The sequence below is a fragment of the Thamnophis sirtalis genome, unplaced genomic scaffold, assembly GCF_051295495.1.
Source record: "Thamnophis sirtalis isolate CommonGarterSnake01/CBP01778 unplaced genomic scaffold, rThaSir2_p1.2 scaffold_9, whole genome shotgun sequence".
Taxonomy (NCBI): Eukaryota; Metazoa; Chordata; class Lepidosauria; order Squamata; family Natricidae; genus Thamnophis; species Thamnophis sirtalis.
This window is the reverse complement of record NW_028261389.1, coordinates 55,405,897-55,429,220: the sequence shown is the minus strand read 5'-3', so window position 1 is coordinate 55,429,220 and position 23,324 is coordinate 55,405,897. Positions and strand designations below refer to the sequence as shown.

Genomic DNA, 23,324 nt, shown 5'->3' with positions numbered 1-23,324 from the left:
AAAGAAACTTTTTGACACCTCTTTTCTATAGTAAGATGGCATTTTGTTTGATATGTGAACATGCAGTGTCTGTTATATCATTCCAAACACACCATGTGCTGCTACAAAAGACTCAATTTTCCATTATACATGAGCAAAATGTTATTCTTCCCATTCAATAACTAATGCAATGTCTATCAGAATTCCAATATTAGATTTAGGAACATTCAGCACCTTAAATTCAGGATAGCACTGGACAAACATTTTTTTAAAAAAACCCAAAAACAATGTAGAATGCTAAAATATTATTTTACATATATTTAAAAAGAAACTTTGCTTCCGTTGTTAAATTGTTCTCATGATACTACAAAACTAGTGGATTTTGTTCAATATTTTACAGTTACTATTAGTAAAAATTTATCAGAATTGGATTAATGATTAAATAGAATCATTTCTGACAGAAAAACAGTAAATAATATTGCAAATACAATATATTGCTATAGCATATAACCTATTAGCATGTTTCAATGAAGCACTCTTATTGGCCTCTTCATAAGCACACCTTAATATAGTATTTTGTGTGTTACTTATCCAACATTATATTGTAATTTACTTGGGTGGTTACTAGGTAGCATAAAATATTTCTGAGTATTTAGTATGTCTTTATTACCAAGATTTCATAGACATGAAACAAAAAACTGAGTGTCCCCATTTAGATTTGAAATTCATATCCAGCTGTCAAAAACATCTGCCTGTTTACATTTTGTTATGTATGCTTATATATTCTCTTCCACTGCAAATTAAATATGAAACTTTCAAATAATTTTTAAATCTATGAGAAATGACAACAATGATTATGAAATGCACGCTTAGCTGTATTCCATTTTCAATGTAGGAGAATACTACCCATACCACACAAAATGTATCCTATTAAAGAAAAAATAAATAAATCTATCAATCATGCTCTTTATTTGGATGAATTGTTTTCTGATTGATTGATCTTATACATATAAAGTTTTTGAAGAAGCAAACTATCACAAATAACACAAATAAATAAAAAAAATATAAAGATGGATTAGACTCCTGATTACCACATCTATACAGTTTTCTTAGTAGCTGTAAAAATACAGGCATAAAATTTAGTCTATATACAGTATATATTTTATAAAAAGAAAAATCATTACTGTATTTTCTAACAAAACTGTAATCAGCACCATATTTACCAAGCATCCTTACCAAGCAACTATGCAAACTATAATGACAAACCAAAACTCAAGAAAAGTGAAAGTAATTGATGGATGTATTGGAGTTTTTGAAAATTAGCTCTAGTTCGTAAGGGCATAGGAGCTATTATATCAGCTTTCTCTCCATTCAGTTTTCCTTTTATTATGTCACTTAAATGTTATGGGAGATTAAGTTCAGTCCTCTTTTATTTTGGGAAGGCTGTGTGAAATTGGCTCATAGCATTATGGTCCATTCTATATCATTTAATCCAGTGGACAATTTTATAATGTATAGAGGTAAGCTCCTGGAATTCTCCAGATCGAGAGGACTTACAAATTCTGCACCCATATCCACATAGCTAATCATGAAATTCACTGGACAACTCTTGGAAACCATTTAAATTATTTATATCAACCAGTTCTAAATCTTGCTAAATTCACAAAAACTCCTGGTAATATACATCACACATTAGATTATTGCTGTGTTAGTTGTCAGTCATTCTTATTAAGATCATTTCTAAAATAATTGGAGCATCAAATTAGAGATCACAGTGTCATCTAACCTTTTTTTCATCCTGATTCATATGGTGTGCTTAGCCAAAACTGTGGATCTATTGGTTCTTGGTTTCTGTAAACATAGGCACTATGTTTAAAGTCCATAATTTATGGCTTAGCTGTAGTAATTGGTTCACACCTCTGTCACCATCAAGTTACATTAGATCAAGAATATATAATAACATGACATTTTATAATACTGGTTAGACTTCAGGTACCATTGAATCATTACTTCTTGCTTCCATCTTAATTTACCATTGTAGACAGTGGTCGGTTTCAATTTATTTTACTACCGGTTTGCTCATGCGTGTATGAACGCTGTCGCCACTACCAGTTCACCCAATTCAGGGCGAACTGGCAGAAACCCACCTCTGATTGTAGCTGGAATTTCTAGTAATTAGTGGGGGTATACAAACCTTCATGAATGTGACAAGGTGACTCAAATAAGGTTATAGCCTGGGAAGGAGTCTCTCTGAGGTTCCTTCCCAGTTTTTTAAAAAGTCCCTTCAAGTGGTTCGCACAATTCTAAATTGTAGTTCAGGAATATGTGGAAGGTTACATATTTCACTTTTAGACTGCTGATAGAAATATGTGGAATATATTGTGTTATTTTAACTACAACAATAGATCACATATTTTAATTGGCAACCTGGTTTAGAAGCAGGGGTGGCATTCAGCTGGTTCGAACCGGTTCTGGTGAACTGGTAGCTCTGATGATCAGCTGGGGAACAAACCGGTTCGCTCCATTGATCAGGTGGGTCCACCCGCCTGCCCCTACCTATATCCTCTCAACTGAATCACTCAGCAGAGCAGATTGCCGCACCTCAGCTGTGTTACTCCCCAGAAGTAACATGGAAGGTAAGTTTTGTTAAAACTGCGCACATGCGCAAAGTGATCAGCATACAATCACCAAACCAATTGTTAAACTGACAGGATCCCACCACTGTTTAGAAGAGACTTGATTATGAAGGGTCCTGAGCTACAAAGATTCTCCTTCATTAGACTTGATTATATTATCACCAGGCTGAGTCAAAATTGAACATTTCTACTCAAATACCAATAGCAGTTCACAAGACAAGAATGAAGATTCAAGTTGCTATAAAGTTATGACTTACAGCCACTATTCTTCACTGTGTTTATCAATGATTATGAAATAATATATCTCTTATTAAATTTCCAGACCACACAAAACTTTATGACATAGTAAATCCTTCAGAAGATAAAACTAACATTGAAACTGAACTTGATAGAAAACAAAAAACTGGGGCAAACTATTAAAATGATATCCAACAGAGAAAAATGCAAAGTTGGCATTTAAGATATAAAAAATCAGATCAAACAAAACAAATATATCTCATTCAGCTTCAAATAACTCTTGTCACAATGAATGCAAGCTATGAATTCTAGCAAATGAATATTGAAGTTGCTTTACCAGATCTTAGATGTCTCTAGTTTTAAACATATGCAATGTATTACTGATTTTATGACCATTTACAATAGTGATCAACTAATTTATAATCTAATATTTTATATATTAGTATTCTTGATCAGCATGTTATATTAATCACATTATCAAGGATGTTTTGTTTTTGTCATATTTTTTTTAAAGTCTCAAGATAAGGCAGTTAGTTATTATTCTAAGAATTACTGTTCTTATTTTCTTTCTTTTTAATATGTTAAAATAAGTTGGAGCTTATTTTAATTTGTTTTATAGCAGTACTTTAACCAAGCTAAATGTAAGCTAAAATACACTAACAATTTATATAAATGCTGCAAATTATACTAGTTTCAAAGGTAATTATTGAAAGGGTACTGTGACCTTAAATGTTTACCATTTTTGGGGGAAGCTTTCTGATTAGGGATGCATGTTACCTATATTCTCTTCATGGAAATTAAACAGACATGGAGAAAAGAATGTATACAGTAGTTCTATGATACAAAAAACATGCATAAACTTTACACATAAACTCCCTTTATATATCAGTATGATCAACATGAACTGATCATGTTATCTTATTTTATTTGCCTATACGGCAAATGCACACAAGCAATCATAAAAATCAAAAGAAGCAATACTGTAAGAATTATAAGTGATGAAGCCAATAGTTTCAAAATCTAGGTCATCGAATACAGCTTTAATATCATCTAGTTGCCTAGTAGTATTAAAAAGAAAGAATAGACAATTGGAAATGGAGTTAAATGGAAACATTCTTCATAATGACTTAAGATTGTTTACTTTCAAAAATATCTCTTTAATTTAAGAGACTGAGATGAAAGTAACAATGAAAGGAAGAGTTGTAACTGTGAAGAAGGAATCTTCTTTTAAACATATGTACCTAACCATTATGTTATTGCTTCTTGGGGTAGCTATGCATAGAAAAAGCAAAACAAGTACTTGACCAAAGAAGTTAAAGACAAAACAAAGTTAAAGAGAAAACAGAAAATAAAAACAGAATCAAATCTTGTTTAAAGTAATACCATTCCCTACATCTTTCCAAATGTGTTTATCCTTGTAAAACATTCTTGCATTCACTACAAACATCCATTGCCATTATCTTTTAATCTTAATCTTATCTCTTTTCTCTTTCTGAAGATAGTATCAGTTCCACCTAAGTATTAAACTTACTCTTCCCTTCATCTCAACTCTCCTAGCTGTTTTTTTAATGTTAATTGTTTGATATATTCCCCAAAAGGGGGGGGAAGAAGAGGAGGAAGAGGAAATGGAAGACAAGGCAGGAAAAGTATTTTTACTGTATTCCTATTAGTATCATTCAACCCAGGGAACATTTGTTATGTTCCAACCAGAGGTAGGTTGTTCCCGGTTTGGCAAACCGGTGGTAGAATTCAGGCCTGGGTTGCAGAAATGGCAGTGACCCAGGGCTGCCATGCCCCCAATCCGGTTCCCTCACCGCCACTGGGCCACCGCCATTTGGGTTTTTGGTGACTGTGTGTGTGTAATTCATTGTAAATTGTTCTGCGCATGCACAAATAACAATTTACATTGAACAGTGCACATGCATGTGCGGAGGTTGCAAACCGGTAGTAAAACCAGCAGCAACCCACCCCTCATTCCAACCAGCCATTATCATCTTTCCACATGTCCAATTTTCATTCATTCCACTGAAAGGTTAACTTATCACCTTATACTTTACATGTGAAATTTCTACTTTCTCTTCCTGCAATCAATCTTTCATTCTCATTTTAATTTTTATCTTTCTTCCAAATTTGTTTCCCCCCTAATAATGTGATATTGGCATTAGCATATAAAATTTTGACCCATATTCAGAACTTCTCAACTTGTATTGACACATATTTTCTCAAGCTTACCATAAATCAATGTGATCAAAATTCGGATGCTTGGCAACTATCTCATATTTATGATGGTTGCAGTGTCCCAAGTCATGTGATTGCCTTTTTCGATTTTCTAACAATGGGGAAGTCAGATTCACTTAACAAATTATTTATTAATTTAATAACTGCAGTCATTTACTTAACAACTGTGGCTAGAAGAGTCATAAAATGGGCAAAATTCACTTAACAACAGTCTCACTTAGCAACAAAAATTTTGGGCTCAATTGTGGTCATAACTGAGGACCACCTGTACTTATTTTTATCATATATTCCCCCATACATTCAGCAGAGTAATCATCCTATAATTTATCCTATAATAAAAGAGACTTTATGCCATAAGGCTGAAGGCAACAAGCGCATGAAAGGAGAAATGAAAAAAAGAAAATTCCCTCTTTCAGATAGGAAGACAAATTATTTTGGCAAAAAACTTTCAGAAATTTAATAAAGAGTGAAGAGAAGATTAAAGATAGTAAGACAATAATAAAGTTTTCTAAAGATGCAGAAGGTCAATCAACTCAAAGGTCAATCTCTTGAAAACTCTGGCAGAAAAAAGAACTCTAAAATTATTTGTTGGCAGTCACATCCAAGGAAGGGAGAGCCCTGACTTACTGTTGAAAACATGTGTATGTTATTCTTATAAAGTTTTTAACTACCCACCTGAATATTGGAGTTAAATATGATTTTCATACACTGTATGAAATATGTAGGCAAATATGTAATATAATTTCCTGCAGCTGAGGGCAGAAGATCCCAGCTGAGTGGGATTAGGACATCTATCATTCTTGTACCCACTTGGCAGTTACATACATACCTGACCATAAAATTAGAATCAAATTAAAATTTCCCAAACTGATGGTTCTCTGGCAACTGCTTGGCAGTCCATGCACTGAACTGCTCTGGAAGTCCATGACTTTGGGTAATGATTTTTAATGCCTTTTCTTAACATTCAATCAGAATTTGTTTCTTGTAGCTTAAATCAATTATTTCATGTCTTGCATTCTGGAATAACAGAATATGTTTTCACGTTATTTCATGTATTTTAAAAATGCTATCTTATGCTCCCATAGTTGTGGTTCTTTAGGAATTGTATTATAAATCCATTCCTTAAGGTAAGAAAGTTTCCCACCCCAGGCTTCTGCCACAGTTCAAGAAATAATGGCTTCCTAAAGAATAACCAAAAGATGCTGAACTTGCACAAGTTCCAAGAGTCTAAATCTTTTACAAACAACTTATGTCCTCACATTAAGACATTTTACACAAAAAAGTAACATAATGATGACATCAATGAAATATGCATTCAGTCTTCATAACTAGAAAATATTAACTTTAGATTTATTTTTTAGAAGAAAGTCTTTCAAATTCATTACATAGTGGGAAAGACATGAGAATTCAGGTACGCCTTAAATACAAACAAGTCTCAACACATAATATTCATGACATGGCAATGATATTTTAGCTACATTACTAATGTAACTCGCATCTGCGTCTCATATGAATATTCTACTACAATAAAGCATGAAGAAGCCCATGCAATGTAATTATTGTGTTAGGTGGGCATTGAGAAACATGAATCTTTTGTTTTTCTTAGTTTTAGAAACTCATTGGGTGACTGCACCACTCACACATACTCAGTGGTGGGATTCAGCCAGTTTGCACCTATTCGGGAGAACCGGTTCTTAACTTTCTAAGAGATTTAGAGAACCGATTGTTGGAAGAAATCTTCTTTTGGTTTTTTTCCGCTTTAGAGGGCTAATCCTTTAAGGAAGGCAGGAAGGAAACATTCTGGTGTTGTTTTTAGCCTCATCTTGATTGCCTTGCTTACAGAAACTGCCTCTCCGTTTAACCCTTATTACATTTAAAAGCTAAGGCAAAGTGCCCATCAACCTGAGTAATGTTGAGTTGGCCATGCCCATACGGTCACATGACCACTAAGCCCCACCTACCCATCTGGTCATTAGAACAGAGAACCGGTTGTTAAATTATTTGAATCCCACCACTGCTCATACTCCATACAACCCACCTTGAGGGGCTATTTAGTAGGGGGAAAACAAAAAAGTCAAATCAAAAGGTGTTAGAGAGTTCAAATAGACAGACAGACAGACAGACAGACAGACAGACAGACACACATAAATACATACATGGTCATGGATTGCTGAAAAGTTATGCCATCACATTTTTCATTTTACAACAATTCCATAATATGTTATCATTTTAGTTTCCAACTCCCTAACAGTCAAATAACTAATAGGGAGTGTTAAAAGGAAAGTGAACAAGACAAACTTTTTCATATTCATCTTGAACATTTGTAATAGAACATTCAAAGAAGAGATGGTAAAGACTGTTCCCCATTAGGGAGGAAATTATCCATGCAATTTTTTCCAAGTTAAAATTCTGTTCCTCCTTTCAGTTCAGACAAGATATAAATCTCTATTCTGCTCACATAGTTTCAATATAGCTGAGGGCAGGGGTACTCAAAAGTCCTTATCTTATGGAATTAACTGAATGGGAACCAATATATTTAGACCATTTTCTTTGATCTTCAATATTTTTGAAGAACTAAGGCAGTCTGTGATATGTATGCAACAATTTAGAGATGACAAGTTTCTTCAGTTAAAAGTTGAACACTGCTTTTTCCAGAAATATCAAGAAAAATTAGTATAGTCTTGTTCCAGTTTCTTTGTTGCATATTTCCAAAAGCAACTATATTACCCTTTTATATATATTAATGGAAAGTGTTTAATAATAAATCTTCTGTACTTGTCTCCTTATTTTTACTAATAGTTGAATGAGTTGTTGAAGCATTTACTAGCACCAGAACTTACCTTATTAAAGATAAAATAAACAAAACAGTGCATATTTTAGCTGCCACTGTAGTATCTGCACACTATGGCACAATGTCTAGATTTCTCACATTTTTCTTAAGAAACAAATATTACTTTATTTCAGGAGTGTAACCGACATGCCTGTGGATTTTTGAGCCAAAGAACTACTTTCTTAGGTAATTCCTATTCTATTCTAAATTGTTGCTTCCTGACCAGCATTCAAATTCTTCAAGATGGAGATGGCTTTTAAGGACTATCCATTATTTGTAGAAGTCTACACAAACAAAAAAAATAGTTTTAAATAATTGATAAAGCAAAAATATTTTGGGAACTTTGCCTTTTCTGTTAGTAATTGTACAGGGTGATTCTAGGTGCCTCTGATTCTCCTGAAACCAACTTGTTCCTGTGGTAGTTTTGTTGAATGTATTGTTTAACTTTGGACTGCAATATCTTGAGTATCTCTTATTAGCATAAGAAACAAGAACAACTATCCAACAATTCTAGCATTCATCAGCAGTAGTTATTACTTGGTATTGGAATACAGATTTTCTAGTAACTGCTATCTCTTCCATAACTACTGTAAAAGAAATCAATTTGCAAACTTCCTGTATTAGCCTCTATGAAATTTATTTCATACAATGTATATCCCATATTTACATCTGAATATAAGAACTGTAAGTCTGGAAGCATTTAAAAATATTACCACACTTTTTTTGTTTGAATATTTTGTGTGAATCTTCTCCTTATTCTAGAGATGGATAATCTTTTCTTAACCAGGATGTAGTAGGGGTATATCCTGTGGCTCACAGTTTTTACAAAACATCTACTTTTATATTTCAAATGCTAAATATGGATAATTGAATATATCATTATCATAGAAAATTGCAGACTACTACAATGTCAGTTCACTCATTATTTAAAGTACAGTGTGGGCAGTTTCTAACTTCTTATATATTATCCAACTAACAACACAACAAAAGCATTGAAATTCCAATTAAACAGGGACTTTAGCAGTATTTTTCACAAGATTTTTAAAATGCCCAACAGAAATACCGTATATACTCGAGTATAGGCCGACCCGAATATAAGCCGAGGCACCTAATTTTACCACAAAAAACTGGAAAAGTTATTGACTCGAGTATAAGCCTAGGGTGGGAAATGCAGCAGCTACCGGTAAATTTCAAAAATAAAAATAGATACCAATAATGTTTTTGAATATTTATTTCAAAGAAAAACAGTAAACTAGCGGTGTATTCAATGAAATACTTCACTCACCTCATGATGCTGATGTCCCGCTGTGATGATGATGTCCCGTGCAGCCGCGGGAGCGATGTCCCGCCTCCTATGACACACGGCACAGTGATTCCTATCATTGGATCACTGTACCAGAGGAGGTGGGACATTGCTATGTGGCTGCTTGCCATAACAAGGAGGAGGTGGGACATCGTTGCAGAGCGGCAGGAGGGGGAGGAAGGGGAATCGTAAGACAGCCCTGCATTACATTAGAACGTGAGGAGGGGGGATGTTGCGGTGCGCGCTGCGCAGCAAACTGACACAGAGGGAGGGGAAACTCACAGGGGCACTGGGCCATTCACGAGTGTCACCCAGCGGCATGGCCCCGCCCCTTTTTCTCCTCCATTTCGGGCAAATTTTTCACTGACTCGAGTATAAGCCGAGGCGGCTTTTTTCAGCCCAAAAAGTGGGCTGAAAAACTAGGCTTATACTCGAGTATATACAGTATATTGCTTTAGGCAGCATTTACTTCAAATACACTCTCAATAGTGAGCTTAGGAAATATATAAAATTCAGGGATGATGGATGGTGCTAAAGTGATAAAAAATCAATTAAGCAAGCCATTAGCTGGCTGACATCTTCCAATCTGTAGTTGCCATGCAATGGCCAATGGCCCCACACCAGGCAGGAGCAACCCAGCAGGGCTGCTGAGACCAGTGAAGCCAGGACGGCAATGAGGTCAGCAGGAGCAGGTGCAACAGGCCCAGAAGCTGGGCAGAGGTGGGGGAGCCAATTCTGATGCACCGCACTAAGGCAGGACATAAAGCGAGATTTGGACATAAGAGTGAACATGAAATGGGGTCAGATAGAGGATCTCCTGGGGGGGGCATCTATCCCTTCTATCTTGTTATACATTTTCTAGTCTTGAAGAAGAACAGGAAACTTGAACTCAGAAAATTCAAACCACAACACCTGCTGTAAGTCGGCCGAGTCAGTTGGAGGTCTCCCTTGCGAGTCAGACATAGAGCTTAACCCAGTGGTGGGATTCAGCCCGTTCGCACCTATTCGGGAGAACCGGTTGGTAACTTTCTAAGTAGTTTGAAGAAACGGTTGTTGGAAGAAATCTCATTTTGTTTTTTTTCCACTTTGCAGGGCTAATCCTGTAAGGCAGGAAGGAAACATTCTAGTGTTGTTTCTAGCCTAATCTTTATTGACCTGCTTACAGAAACTGCCTCTCTGGTTAACCCTTATTACATTGTAACAGCTAAAGCAAAGCGCCCATCGATGTGAGTGATATTGAGTTGGCCACGCCCACATGGTCACATGACCACTGAGCCACACCTACCCAGCTGGTCTTTAAGGTAGAGAACTGGTTGTTGAATTATTTGAATCCCATCACTGGCTTAACCACACAAGTCAGTGTCAAATTAGTGCTTCCTGCATGCCAACTGTAGCCTAGACATGAAAGGGCATCATGCTATCATCTGCTTCTCTGCTCAGCAATAAGGAACTCAGCCAATAGAAATGTTTTAACATATTTCCGTGTTTTTTATGCTTTGAACACACTATAAGAATGCGTGTTTCGATTAGAACGCTGTTCAGATGTTAGAAATTGCTATCTCTATCTGAACTATTTGACCAAATAAAGCTTTTCTTGATCTCGCAGTCTGGGTCTCCTGACAGCACGGCCAAAAAATAAACTATCCAACATATAGTTACAGAGTGCTAAAATGGAGCCTATAATGGAGCTTTGCTGATTTCCTGGGTATTTTAAATTTCCTATTTTGTATTTTTATCTCTTGTTTTTATCCAAATGTGATGTAAATGTGCCATGCTATTAAAAAATAAATAATGACCAATTACCACACACATAGCATACTTTTATGTATGCTTTTCTAAAGAAAATTTCAGTTTGTTTGCTGGGTCTTATTCCAAGTCAGTATTGCAAATTTTAGTAAAGTAAAACATAAAAACAAGATAAGAACATCAAAACTTATCCAAGAAAACAAAAGTTATTTTGCTTATGGAATAGATTCTCTGTAATAAAGTTTAATCTACTTTATAATCACTACTTTTGGAGGAATCTCTTTGGAATCTTTGCCTCTTCTCAGATTTAAGATTAGCTTGTACATGGAAGACCTTATTGAAATAATGACTGATATAAAAGTACATCACTGAAATATGCTAATAGTGCTTTCTCATTCATGTATTGATTTCTAAATTAAAGTCACTTTCAAAAAATCACATTGTCTATGAATGAAAATCCTATGCATGATTAAAATCACTTCCTGCTAACTGTCTGATTGGAAAAACTTCAGCACAAATTAGCTTTTAGTGAGGCCTCTGTCAACTGTCCCAATAAGGAATCTCTAATAGTAAGAGCTGATTTGCAATAGAGATTTCACAAAAGCAAACTAGCATATTTGTAATCATCATATGATAAAAGATGATCATGTGAAGCAACCTTAAATGATTACCTCTCAAAAGAGAATTCACTAATTATTGCAAATGGGGACTGCAAAAATAGCCACTTCAATTTCTCAAGTACCATAGAGAATTTGAATTTTTAAAATGTCATGTTTTACCTTAAAAGGCATTCATTTTAGACATATCCAGATAGTTTAAATTTATCCTCTTACTGAAGAGTAGACTTATAAGATAGTAAAACATGTCCATCATAAGCTTTTCTTCTTCCCATATGGATGAAAACATGCCTTTTCAGAAAGAAAAAGGTATATGTTTAATGAAGAAGAGGATAAATTTGAAGCAGAAGTGATGGATGGCAGTGACCTTTCTATCTGTAAAACATCAGCATATAATAGGCTATTTAATCTTGAGAACTGGATTATTATTAATCAATTATTCATGACAGTTTGAATATATGGGAGATGCTTCTTGTTTTGTTAAATATCACAAAGCAGAAGTCCTGTTTGAGCAACAGAAAGATTAAATCTGAGTAAATGTACAAGATACTACAATCTTCAATGTCTACTGCTATTTCAACTTAGAGTATTTACCTGAAAGGAAGACTTAGATTAGTTCCCAAATTAATTATTGTTATGAGTTATAGTCATAAGGTACTGAAGCATGGTAATGAAAGCAGAAGAGGGAAGAGAGTAGTATGCAATATTCCTTTCTGGGAGAAATGTCTTAAACTGTTTTCTTTACAACAAACATAACATCTTTTATACCTTTCTTAAAGTTACAGAGCAAGCAGAATTGTAGAATACAGTCCTATATTTGCAATAATTTTTATTACAAGAATAATAATATGAGCAGGGAATATGTAATTTGCTTTAACAGTAAACCTAACATTTTGGAAGAAAATATGTGTTTTGGAATGAACACTGCAACACCTTGTTTTTAATTTCATACTTAAAATTGTCAAGTCCATCTTCACTTTACCACTGCAATTAAGTAAATATAAATTGATGACAACCATTTCAAAAGTGTTGTTTAATCTGCTATAAATATTGTTGGCTCTTAGGGACTACATTGTGAGATTTTCTTCATCACCACAAGTTAGTATTTTTCAAGAGTATGCTTACAATTGCATTCAGATTTTGTTCTACAATTTCAATTTTCTAAATGGAAAAGTATTTTAAATGAAACAGTAACAAATTCCTGATAGTAACTAAGTATTGTAATAGTACTGTATTAATAAAAATTAAACTTTATGACAATCTACGTGAGTATAAATGTTTCTCACTAATGGCACCTGTATAAATATTTTCATCAAGTCAATTAAACATCTAACAGAAAACATTGCTTTTCTTGTACTAAGAGACACAAAAAAACCAAGGACTCTGCATCAGAATCTTAATTCCAGAGTTGTGCAACAGTGAGATGGGCAACATTTATCTTTAATAAACAAATAAATAAAATCATTTATAAGCCATTCATACATGGTTCCTGAGCAAATCAAAGTATGAAAGGTCATTAGAATCAAAACTAAGACTATCTCAATCAAAGAATACTAAATGAAGAATTTTCAGAAAACAAAGAGTTGACTCAGAAAGAAATTTATAAAAACAGCAGCCTAGACAGGCCTTGCAATATTCTTCAGATACTGAGGAAATGACAGAAGTTTACCTCCAACAAACCCTCCCCCCCACAAGCACTTCAATTTTAATAAATAAAATTACATCCTTGGATACTATGATAATAACATTCATGGATATCTGCCAGTAAGATTGGTCCATGGTTTATTCTTTTACTGCATATTATAAAATAAAAAAGAAACATTTGGAAATAATTACAGCATAAAATTTAAAAGATCTTATAACAAAAAAGCAATAATTAAAACTATGTAGGTGGAAAAACAATCCATTCAGGGGAAAGTAATATTCAGTCATGAATGTATCAATAAGCAAAAGCAAGATTAAAAGAACTGTTCTATTCCTACCCATGCTTTGTTAACAGATCAAAAATCTAAAGCACTGACATTTTTCTTTAATGCTGTTTTCATCACTTCTTGCATATACTGTTTTTAGCAACAAACTAAAAATAGTATGCTATTATCTTCTACGAGGATGGTTTTGTTTCGGTTTTGGACTTTCTGGTTTAGCTACAGAAAGGACGTTGGTCTTACCTGAACGTCTATTTTCTGATGGGAGGAGGGAATGGTCACACATGGGTTTTATCACAGCCTGATTGGTCCAAGGCTGAGAGGAAATCTATAAATACCGGTGCCTGTCCATTGCTAGCCCAGATTCTCGAACATGAACGGTACAACTGAAAAACAAGAAACAACACAACAAACCCCGGGAAACACCCCCCGGGCCCTCCCCTTGGCCCCAACAGACAGAACTCAGGGCGGGTTGTGACCATTCCCTCCTCCCATCAGAAAATAGACGTTCAGGTAAGACCAACGTCCTTTTTCCAGAATGGGAGGAGGGAATGGTCACACGTGGGACATACCCAAGCTAAAGTCCCAGGGAGGGAGAACAGGAACTCTAGGAACCAAGGGGAGCCTCAGCTGCCACCCCCTGTAGGACCCTACGACCGAAAGACGCGTCCGCTGACGCGAAAGCATCCAGACGATAATGCCGGATGAACGAGGTTGGAGTGGCCCAGGTAGCCGCCCGGCAGATGTCTTCAAACGGGGCCCTCGTGGCCCACGCTGCCGAGGTTGCCGCGCTCCTTGTAGAGTGCGCCGTGACGCCTGACGGAACCGGCCGCCCTGAGGCCACGTATGCCTCCGAGATGGCCTGACGCAGCCAACGGCCGATGGTAGCCGAGGACACCCTCGAACCCAGAGCTCCAGGTAGGAAGGAGACAAACAAGGCCTCCGACTTGCGGAAATCCTTGGTCCGCCGGAGGTAGATCCACAAGGCACGGCGGACATCCAGACGATGCCAAAGACGCTCCCTGTCAGTGGACGGACTCGGGCAGAAGTCAGGCAGGACGATCTCCTGAGCCCTGTGAAAGGGGGTATTTACCTTGGGGACGAATGCCGGGTCAAGGCGAAGGACCACTCTGTCCTGGTGAAAATGACAGAGGTCGTCCTTACAAGACAGGGCGCCCAGCTCGGATATACGTCGGGCGGAAGTGATGGCCACCAGGAAGACCACCTTCAGTGATAAGAAGCGCAAGTGCACCGAGCGGAGAGGTTCAAACGGGGCTCCTGTTAATGCCTTGAGGACAAGCGGAAGATCCCACGTGGGGAATCTATGAACGGGGGGAGGCCTGAGATTTGCCGCCCCCTTGAGGAACAGCTTGACCAGAGGAGACTGGGAAAGAGAAGAAGATCCCGCCCCCCCCAAGACCGAGGACAGAGCCGCCACTTGGCGACGCAAGGTGTTTTGCGAGAGCCCGTCCTCCAGGCCCTTCTGAAGGAAATCCAAGACGTTGGGGATGGTGGCTCTGACGGGAGAGATGCCCTTGGGGGAGCACCAGCGGACGAACGCTGCCCAGGTGGAGTTATAAATGCGGGTCGTTGAGGGACGACGGGCCGCCTCGATGGTGCGAATGACCCCGGAAGACAGATGAGCCCCCCTTAGAAGCCGCCGTTCAAGAGCCAAACGGTCAGCTGAAGCCACTGAGGCTCTGGGTGAATCAGGGCCCCCTGCCGTAAGACCACCTCCCCCTGCGGAATCCTCCACGGGGAAGTCACTGACAGCTGAACCAGGTCCGCAAACCAGGGTCTCCTGGGCCAAAACGGGGCCACCAGAATGACCAGGGCCCTTTCCGTCACCACCTTCCTGACGGTCCCCGGGATGAGTGGAATGGGGGGAAAGGCATAGAGAAGGCCCGGGGGCCACCGGCTCCTGAGGGCATCCGTGCCCTCTGCCGAGCTGGATTGGAAACGGGTGAAGAAACGCGGGAGTTGTGTGTTCTCGGGAGACGCAAACAGGTCCACCCGGGGGGACCCGAACCGACGACAGATCTCCCGGAACAGCGACGGGTGGAGTTGCCACTCGCCGTTGTCCAGAGTTGCTCGACTGAGCCAGTCCGCCTGGACGTTGGAGAGTCCCGAGATGTGCTCCGCCACCAGGGACTGTAAGTGTTTCTCCGCCCACGACCCCAATCGCAGAGCCTCCAGCCAGAGGGCTCCCGAGTGGGTCCCGCCCTGACGATTGATGTGCGCCTTGGTGGCCACATTGTCCGTCAGGAGGAGAACGTGGCTCCCTTCCACCGAGGAGCGAAAGTGACTCAGAGCCAGACGCGCGGCCTTCAGTTCCAGCCAATTGATGTTGTGACGGAGGTCCGAGGCCGTCCATCTGCCCTGACCCATCCGAGAGCCCACCAGGGCCCCCCACCCGAACAGACTCGCGTCCGTGGTGACGGTCACCCTGTTCGGCTCCCAGAACAGACACCCCCGCTGGATGGCCGGGGAGAGCCACCACACCAGGGATGCACGGACTCCCGTCGAGATGCGGAGAGTCCGAAGGGAATTGCTCATTCGTCCCCTCTGATAGGGGATAAGCTCCCATTGAAGGGGCCGAAGATGGAGTCTGGCCCACGGGACAATCCCTATGCAAGAGACCATCTTGCCCAATAACTGCGACAGAGAGAGGATGGAAACGGAGCGCTTTGTGCGAACGCTCTCTGCCAGCCGACGAAGGCTGACCTGCCTCTCCTGAGACAGACGCACCTCCCCCAACTTGGAATCTATGACTGTCCCCAGATGCAGAATGCGAGTGGAGGGAGTGAGATGGCTCTTTTCGAAGTTTACCGAGAACCCCAGGGCCTGGAGGCTTCGAATGGTAATCTGAAGATCTGAAACGGCCTGAGACAGGGAGCCCGCCTGAAGCAAGACATCGTCTAAATAACATTGGAGGCGGACCGGGACCGATCTCAGATGGGCCGCCAGAGCCGCCAGGACCTTTGTGAAGGTCCTCGGGGCCGAGGCCAGGCCGAAGGGAAGAGCCCTGTACTGGTAATGGTGGGGCCCGTGGGAGAACCTCAAGAACCGGCGATGAACGGGCAGGATGGGAATATGAAGATAGGCCTCCGTGAGATCCACGGAGGCCAGGAAATCGCCTTTCCTGATGCCCTGAAGGATGGACTTGAGCGATGACATTTTGAACCGCCTGTAGACCAGAAACCTGTGCAGGCGCTTGAGGTCTAGAATTGCTCTCCAACCCCCCGTGCTCTTCGGGACCACGAAGAGATTTGAGTAGTGGCCCCGGCCCCGTTCCCCTGCGGGAACCGCCTCCACCGCATGGAGTTCGAGGAGGTGGGCGATCGCCTGACTCATCAGGCGGCGGCGCTCTCGACTCCGGGATGGAGGGAACGACCGAAAGAGATTTGGAGGAGTGGAGAGAAATTCTAACCTGAGCCCGTAACGAACCGTGGCTCAAACCCAGGCGTCCGACGTGATGTCGTCCCACTGGTCCGCATAAAGAGCGAGGCGGCCGCCGATGGGATGACTCGGGTTCGAGTCACTTCCCCCTGCGGAAGGGACGGCCGCCTCCCCCCCGAAAGGGCCGCCGAGCCTGGCCCTGGAAACGGCTCCTGTCCTGGAAGGGCTGCCCCAAGAAATGCCTGTCAGAAGAGAAAGAAGAGAAGCGCTGGTTATAGCCGAAGTTAGGGGCCCTATACCGTTGCCTACGGAAGGGACGTGACTTGTTCTCGGCCTTCTTAGCCGTGGAGGGTAGGACCTTCTTCTTGTCCTTATCCTCCACGAGGATGCGAGTAAGAGCCTCCCCGAAGAGATCGGGCCCCTTGAAGGGGGCAGCCGCCAAATCCCATTTCGCTTTGTTGTCCATTTGCCAATGGCGCAACCACAGGAGCCTACGGGAGGTGACCGAGGTGGCCAGGGCGCTAGAAGCAAACTTGACCGTGTCCAAGGTCGCGTCAGCTGAAAACTGACACGCCGCCAGAATCTTGACCAGATCCTGATGGATCCGGTCCTCCTGTATGGGAATGCGTGCCTGCAGCTTCTTGAGCCACATGACCGTGGCACGATTAAAGTAGGAAGCCGAGGCCGCCGCCTTAATGGCCCACGCTGTGGCGTTGAAGTTCTTCCGCAACGTAAGCTCTGTGCGCTTATCCTCCGGCTTCATCTTATCTGCCGCATCGCCCGACACCACCGGGGAGGAGGACACCAATGCGGCCACAGGGGTGTCAACCGTCGGGAGCTGAATGGCCTGAGCAAAGGTTTGCTCCATGTTATAATGCCGACGGTCGGTACTACCTGGAGAAGAGAAAGTGGAAGGTTTAGCCCACTGGTCGGTCAGAACCTCTAGGAACAAGGGAGGGGCAGGGATCTCTTCCTTGTTGGTGGCCGTGGCAGAGAACATGACCATGTCGGGATCCCTTGGGGGGGGCACAGAGGGATCCCCAGTTCCGACCTTGGTGGTGTGCCTCGCCTTATCCAAGAGAACTTTAAACAAGGCGGGCATAAATAGGACCTTAGAAGAAGGCTCCTCCGAAACAGTGGTATTCTCATCATCTGAGAATCCCATCTCCTGGGGTAACTCCCCCCCACCCAGGAAGGAAGCCTCACTGATCATGGAAGGGGAGGAAGCCCGAAACTGAGCCCTGTTCAGCCCCCCATGCCTAGAGTAAAGGGAGCCTTTGTCCCGCTGGGCAATGCCCCGAGTGATGGCTGCCGAAATAAGCCTCTTAATCCCTTCAGGGAGATTATCCAGATCCTCCACATCCCCAAAAGTAGAAGCAGGGCCCTGAGGGGCCAACCTTTGGGGGGAACAGGGGCCTCTGGACGTGCCCTCCAGAGGATCATCTATGGGGGATGGAGAACGCCCCCTCCTGGAGAAGGCCTGCGACCTACCAGGGGAGCTGCATGAAGAAGCCGGGCTAAAACCTCTAAGTAGAGACCTTTCTGAAATGGGCCTAACAGGGGGCCTGGATCTGTCCCTAGATAAAGGCTTGGAGGACTGGGCCTGCCTTTCTGCCCTGGCAAAGGTCCTTTCCAGCGCCCTATGGCGAGCTGCCTCATCCCTAGAGACAGAACTGGAGGGGCGCCTTGAAGAAAGGGATCTCTGAGGGGGAGCCCCCCTCCCCACCTCCTGATCCAAGGCCTCCTCACTCCCAGTAGGGCCTGCCCCTTGCCCCTGGGGAATCTCCGCTCCCTCGTCCATGCCCCACTCACGTGTCTGACGAAAGGAGCAGGAATCGGCCTCCAAAGTCCCACCTGAGACCAGGGCCTGAAGCCTGTGGGGAGACCTAGGCTCAAGGCCTCTCACTAGGCCGCACTAGGCCCGTCAATAAAGGCAAGGCCTCACGCACGTGGCAGCCTCCAAAATGGCCACCGGAACTCCGTGCGCGGGAGAAAAGGGCTGGAAATAATCACCAGCAGCCCAGCCAGGCTTCTAGCCGGCTTCACTTTAAATTGAGCAGGGAGAGCCGCTCTCCCCCCCTGCTCTGTCTCCCCGGCAACACAAACAAAGGAAGCCTGCAGCGAGGGGCCCCCTCCGGAGCGATCTGCACGCTGGAGCCTCGAGGCTTAAAGTTTCTCTTTCACTTTCCTGCTGCAAAAACACAGCCTCTTCAAGTAGTTTGAACGAAGCAGTTTGAATGCTGCAAAAAAACAGCCTCAAGTAGTTTGAACGAAGCAGTTTGAATGCTGCAAAAAAACAACCCCTTCAAGTAGTTTGAACGAAGCAGTTTGAATGGAACCGCACCCCCGCACCCGGGGACGGGCAAAGGTTCCTGGCCTGCGGGGGGGGAGACTAGTGCCCCACTGGGCTCTCCCCCAGCCGCCCGAGGCAGAGATCTGTCCCTTGGGGCCGCAGCAGATCAATTTAGAATTTAAATTTAAAGTGCCCAATTAGCCAAATAGGAATCAGATTGAATAGAACTCACCCAAAAGGAGAAAACAAACAGAACCTATCCAACTACTCTACAGCTTGGACCAGGCTGAGAGAGAATCTGGGCTAGCAATGGACAGGCACCGGTATTTATAGATTTCCTCTCAGCCTTGGACCAATCAGGCTGTGATAAAACCCACGTGTGACCATTCCCTCCTCCCATTCTGGAAAAAGCTATACTCCTGAGATTTCCTCATAATTTCCAATTCACATATTAATCAAGACCATCTTTTCTTGACTTTTTCAAGAGCAATACTTACTTGATAGTATTCAACTTGCATCCAAGCTGGATTTATACATGAAATTATGTGATATTTGAAATAATAACATGATAAACATTTACATTATTCTATAAACCTAACTAACATGAATTATAATACATATGTATCTTGATTAATATATTCTGTGAATTTTGATTTGTTTTTAGCATTTCACAAGAACAAAAGCCCTATCTTGGTGAAATACTTCTGCACTTGTTACAAGAAATAAAAAGATTGCTTTGTACATTAATGAATCCCTAATCAGAATTGAAGTGTCATATTAGCGCAGATTCTTGGAACAAATAAATTCTTCTCATGTTGTTTATACATATGATCTATAGAGCCTACATATCAAAACACTTTTTGTCTGCTTTATTTTAGTTTGACGCACCTGGAGGAAAATAACACTCATGTGCAAATGCTGTTTTTTGATTTTAGTTCAGTGTTCAACACAATTATTCCTCAGCATTTGATGAACAAACTGTGTCTATTGGGTTTTAATAGTTCTTTATGTAACTGAGTACTTGATTTCCTTATTGATAGGCCCCAGTTTGTGGGAGGTGGAAGAAACATTTCCAATTCTATCTCCTTGAGTACACATTCCCCATGGGACTGTTTCTTGAGTCCATTATTGTTCTCCTTGACTGCTGTGCCAAGTCTGTTATGAATCATATTGTAAAGTATGTGGATGACACAGCAGTGGTGGGTCTTATCAGGGATGACAATGAACATTCTTATAGGGAGGAGGTGAAGGCTTTGGTGGATCGGTGCAATAAAAATAACCTGGTTTTGAATGTTAACAAAACAAAGGAGATCACTGTTTATTTTTGAAAGAACTGGCACAGTCATACACCACTTTGTATCAAGTCTGCAGCTGTGGAGGTAGTCAATAGTGTTAAGTATCTGGGAGTGCAGATAACTAACAGTCTGATTTGGTCTCTTCAGTGAAGCATGCAAACCAGTGTTTGCATTTTCTGCATCAGATGAGGAGAGCACATCTTTCTCCTTCTGTCCTGGTCACTTTTTACAGATTGAGGGTGTTTTAACAAACTGCACCACTTTTTGGTTTGGTGGCAGCAGTGCCTCAGATAGAAGGTCCATATAGAGAGTGGTAAGGACAGCTGAGAAGATTATAGGCAGCTCACTTCCCGATATTCAGGATACTGCTTATAAAGGCTATGTGCTAGAGCTCAAAGTATTGTTAGATACCTCACACACAAACTTCATGGTCTGTTTCTGTTACTCCCCTCTGGGAGGAGGTTTCAAATTATCTACAGTAGGATTACTAAATTCTGTAACAGCTTTGTTCCTTATGCCATCTGTCTTGTAAACTCACAGGTTTTTTTTTGCCAAGTGTGTGTATACATTCCAATTAGATTGTGATGTTTCTCTGTGCCATATAAGTGTGTGTATATGGGAATATGCATAATGGTTATCTTTTGAGAGTTGAATACAACAAAATTTCATTTTAACATATGCTGATTAGTATACATTTAAAGTGACAATAAAGTTTTTATTCTATTCTATTCTATCTACTGTAGAGCCTACATATCAAAAGATGTCGTGTTAGATGTCACAATCCTTTAATGAAATTCCATAGCAATTATTCAAAAGTAATGTGCTCCTGCACACTCATACACCAACCAATAAGGCTATAATTCATGCTAAGCCGTAGTTTATTTTAACTATCGTTTTTTTATGGAGAAATACAACTGGATCATCCAGAATGCAAAAATAATGATCCTGGTTTATAAACAATAATGTTGGGCTCGCACATTGTTCTAAACCACAAACAAACAGATCCTGTTGCAGTTTAACAAAATATGTCATGTCAGAAAATAACCAGAACTATGTAACACATATTGCTATAATTATAAAAAAGAGCAATTGAGATATTGGATGGATCTATCTACCAATCTAAATTACAATGTGGCTTGTTTGGTTAGGGTAGAACACTATGTGAATACTTTATAATATTTATACTTTATACTATTTTATAATATTTATACTTTATACTATTTTATAATGTTTATACTTTATACTATTTTATAATATTTATACTTTATACTATTATATTTTATAAAACTATTTATAATTCAACACAACATATGAAGCTAAGCAAAATCACCAATATAATGTATTTGTGTCACAGTTTCTCCTCTTTGATACATAAGATTTACAGAAACAATTCTTGAGGAGAAATTTGATATCCTTGGTAACATATTGTTGTACAATAACAGTCTATAGGCAGTTTACATTGAAAACTGCTTCCTCCCCCTCCCTCAAAAAAAAAAAAGGAACAGTAGCTTTGCTGTTTTGTACATACTTACTTCTGATGATATTATAACCACTGCCATTTCTCCAGATGGGCTGGCCTTGTGTATCTGCTTTTATGTTTTGATTAAGCACATGTTCTGGTCCTCTTATCACTCCTATAGCTGTTTTGTCTTCATCCTTGTTTTCTAAGAACCACAAAACATTCAAGTATAGTTAACATTTTCTTTTTCCATTTCAAATTTACTTCAAGAATTTCCAACAGGATCAACATTTTTTTAAAAATGATGGTTTAACTTTAAAGTCATGTTTTAACATGTTTGCAATTACCATTTGTGTTTCAAACTCTAAGAAATTCCAATGTAAAGCACATCTTATAATCCATGTGACACAAAGGATACAAAACTTTGCCACATTGTGTAATATACTAAATGGCAATACAAATCAGAGTCCATGCATTAGTATTAGTCCTTTATATAAAAATTCAGATTTTAGTCTAACAAAAATGAATCCAGATAAACATTTATTGTGATAAATGAGTTTCACCATTAGTTGACAGATAGACCTTTAGTAATTTATAATTGATATATTCTACAAAGAATAGTTTTTCACCAAAATTCAATCTACTACAGTTGTTGAGAAACTCAACAGATCTATAGTCTATCCACAATCACATCCTACACACAATCTTTTTCCCATAAGCAATGCAAAAGAAATTTGAAATACTATAAATGAATTGATATACTATGTTTGACTATGGAAAGACAGGAGTCAATAGAAGAGAAATTAGAAGCATTCTAAATGAGTAAGTGGAAACAGTTTAGCATCACATTCCATTAGAAAAAGGAATCTGCACTAAAAGACAAACTGTTTAATAGTATATTCCAACAGAGGAGGGAAAATTTATTCACAGGAAAAGTTGTATACACAATCTATAAAAGAAGAATGGATTTACAAGATTTAGTGGGAAACTTTTGATCTGATTTTATTTTTTTATTTAAATTTTTAATCCTGCCTTTGTTATTTTTATAAATAACTCAATACACTTTCCTCCTATTTACCCCACAACAACCCTGTGAAGCGAAAGACTGGCCCAAAATCAACCCAGCCAATTTTCATGCCTCCAATAAGACTATAACTCACAGTCTCCTATTTCTTTTTTATTATTATTATTATTATTATTATTATTATTGTTGTTGTTGTTGTTGTTGTTAATAATAATAATAATTATAATTATAATAATTTTTATTAAACATAAAAATTCAATGTCTATATAAACAGTGTGTTGTCTGAGTATACAGTTGCTTTTGACAAATAGTAATAATAGCAACAATATTCATAACATTAATA

General features: G+C 40.0%; 1 protein-coding gene across 2 annotated transcripts in view; it reads right to left on the bottom strand.

The window, feature by feature from the left end:
• Positions 1 to 23,324, bottom strand: part of MDFIC (MyoD family inhibitor domain containing) — an 82,068-nt gene that overhangs the window by 30,962 nt on the left and 27,782 nt on the right. For both annotated transcript variants that reach the window (XR_015697777.1, XM_087723632.1), the window contains one exon: positions 22,031 to 22,162. Coding sequence is in view for 1 of the 2 variants with exons in the window: in XM_087723632.1 (XP_087579758.1) it covers positions 22,031 to 22,162 (132 nt within the window). In the remaining variant the exon portion in view is untranslated. The remainder of the gene's footprint in view (positions 1 to 22,030; positions 22,163 to 23,324) is intronic.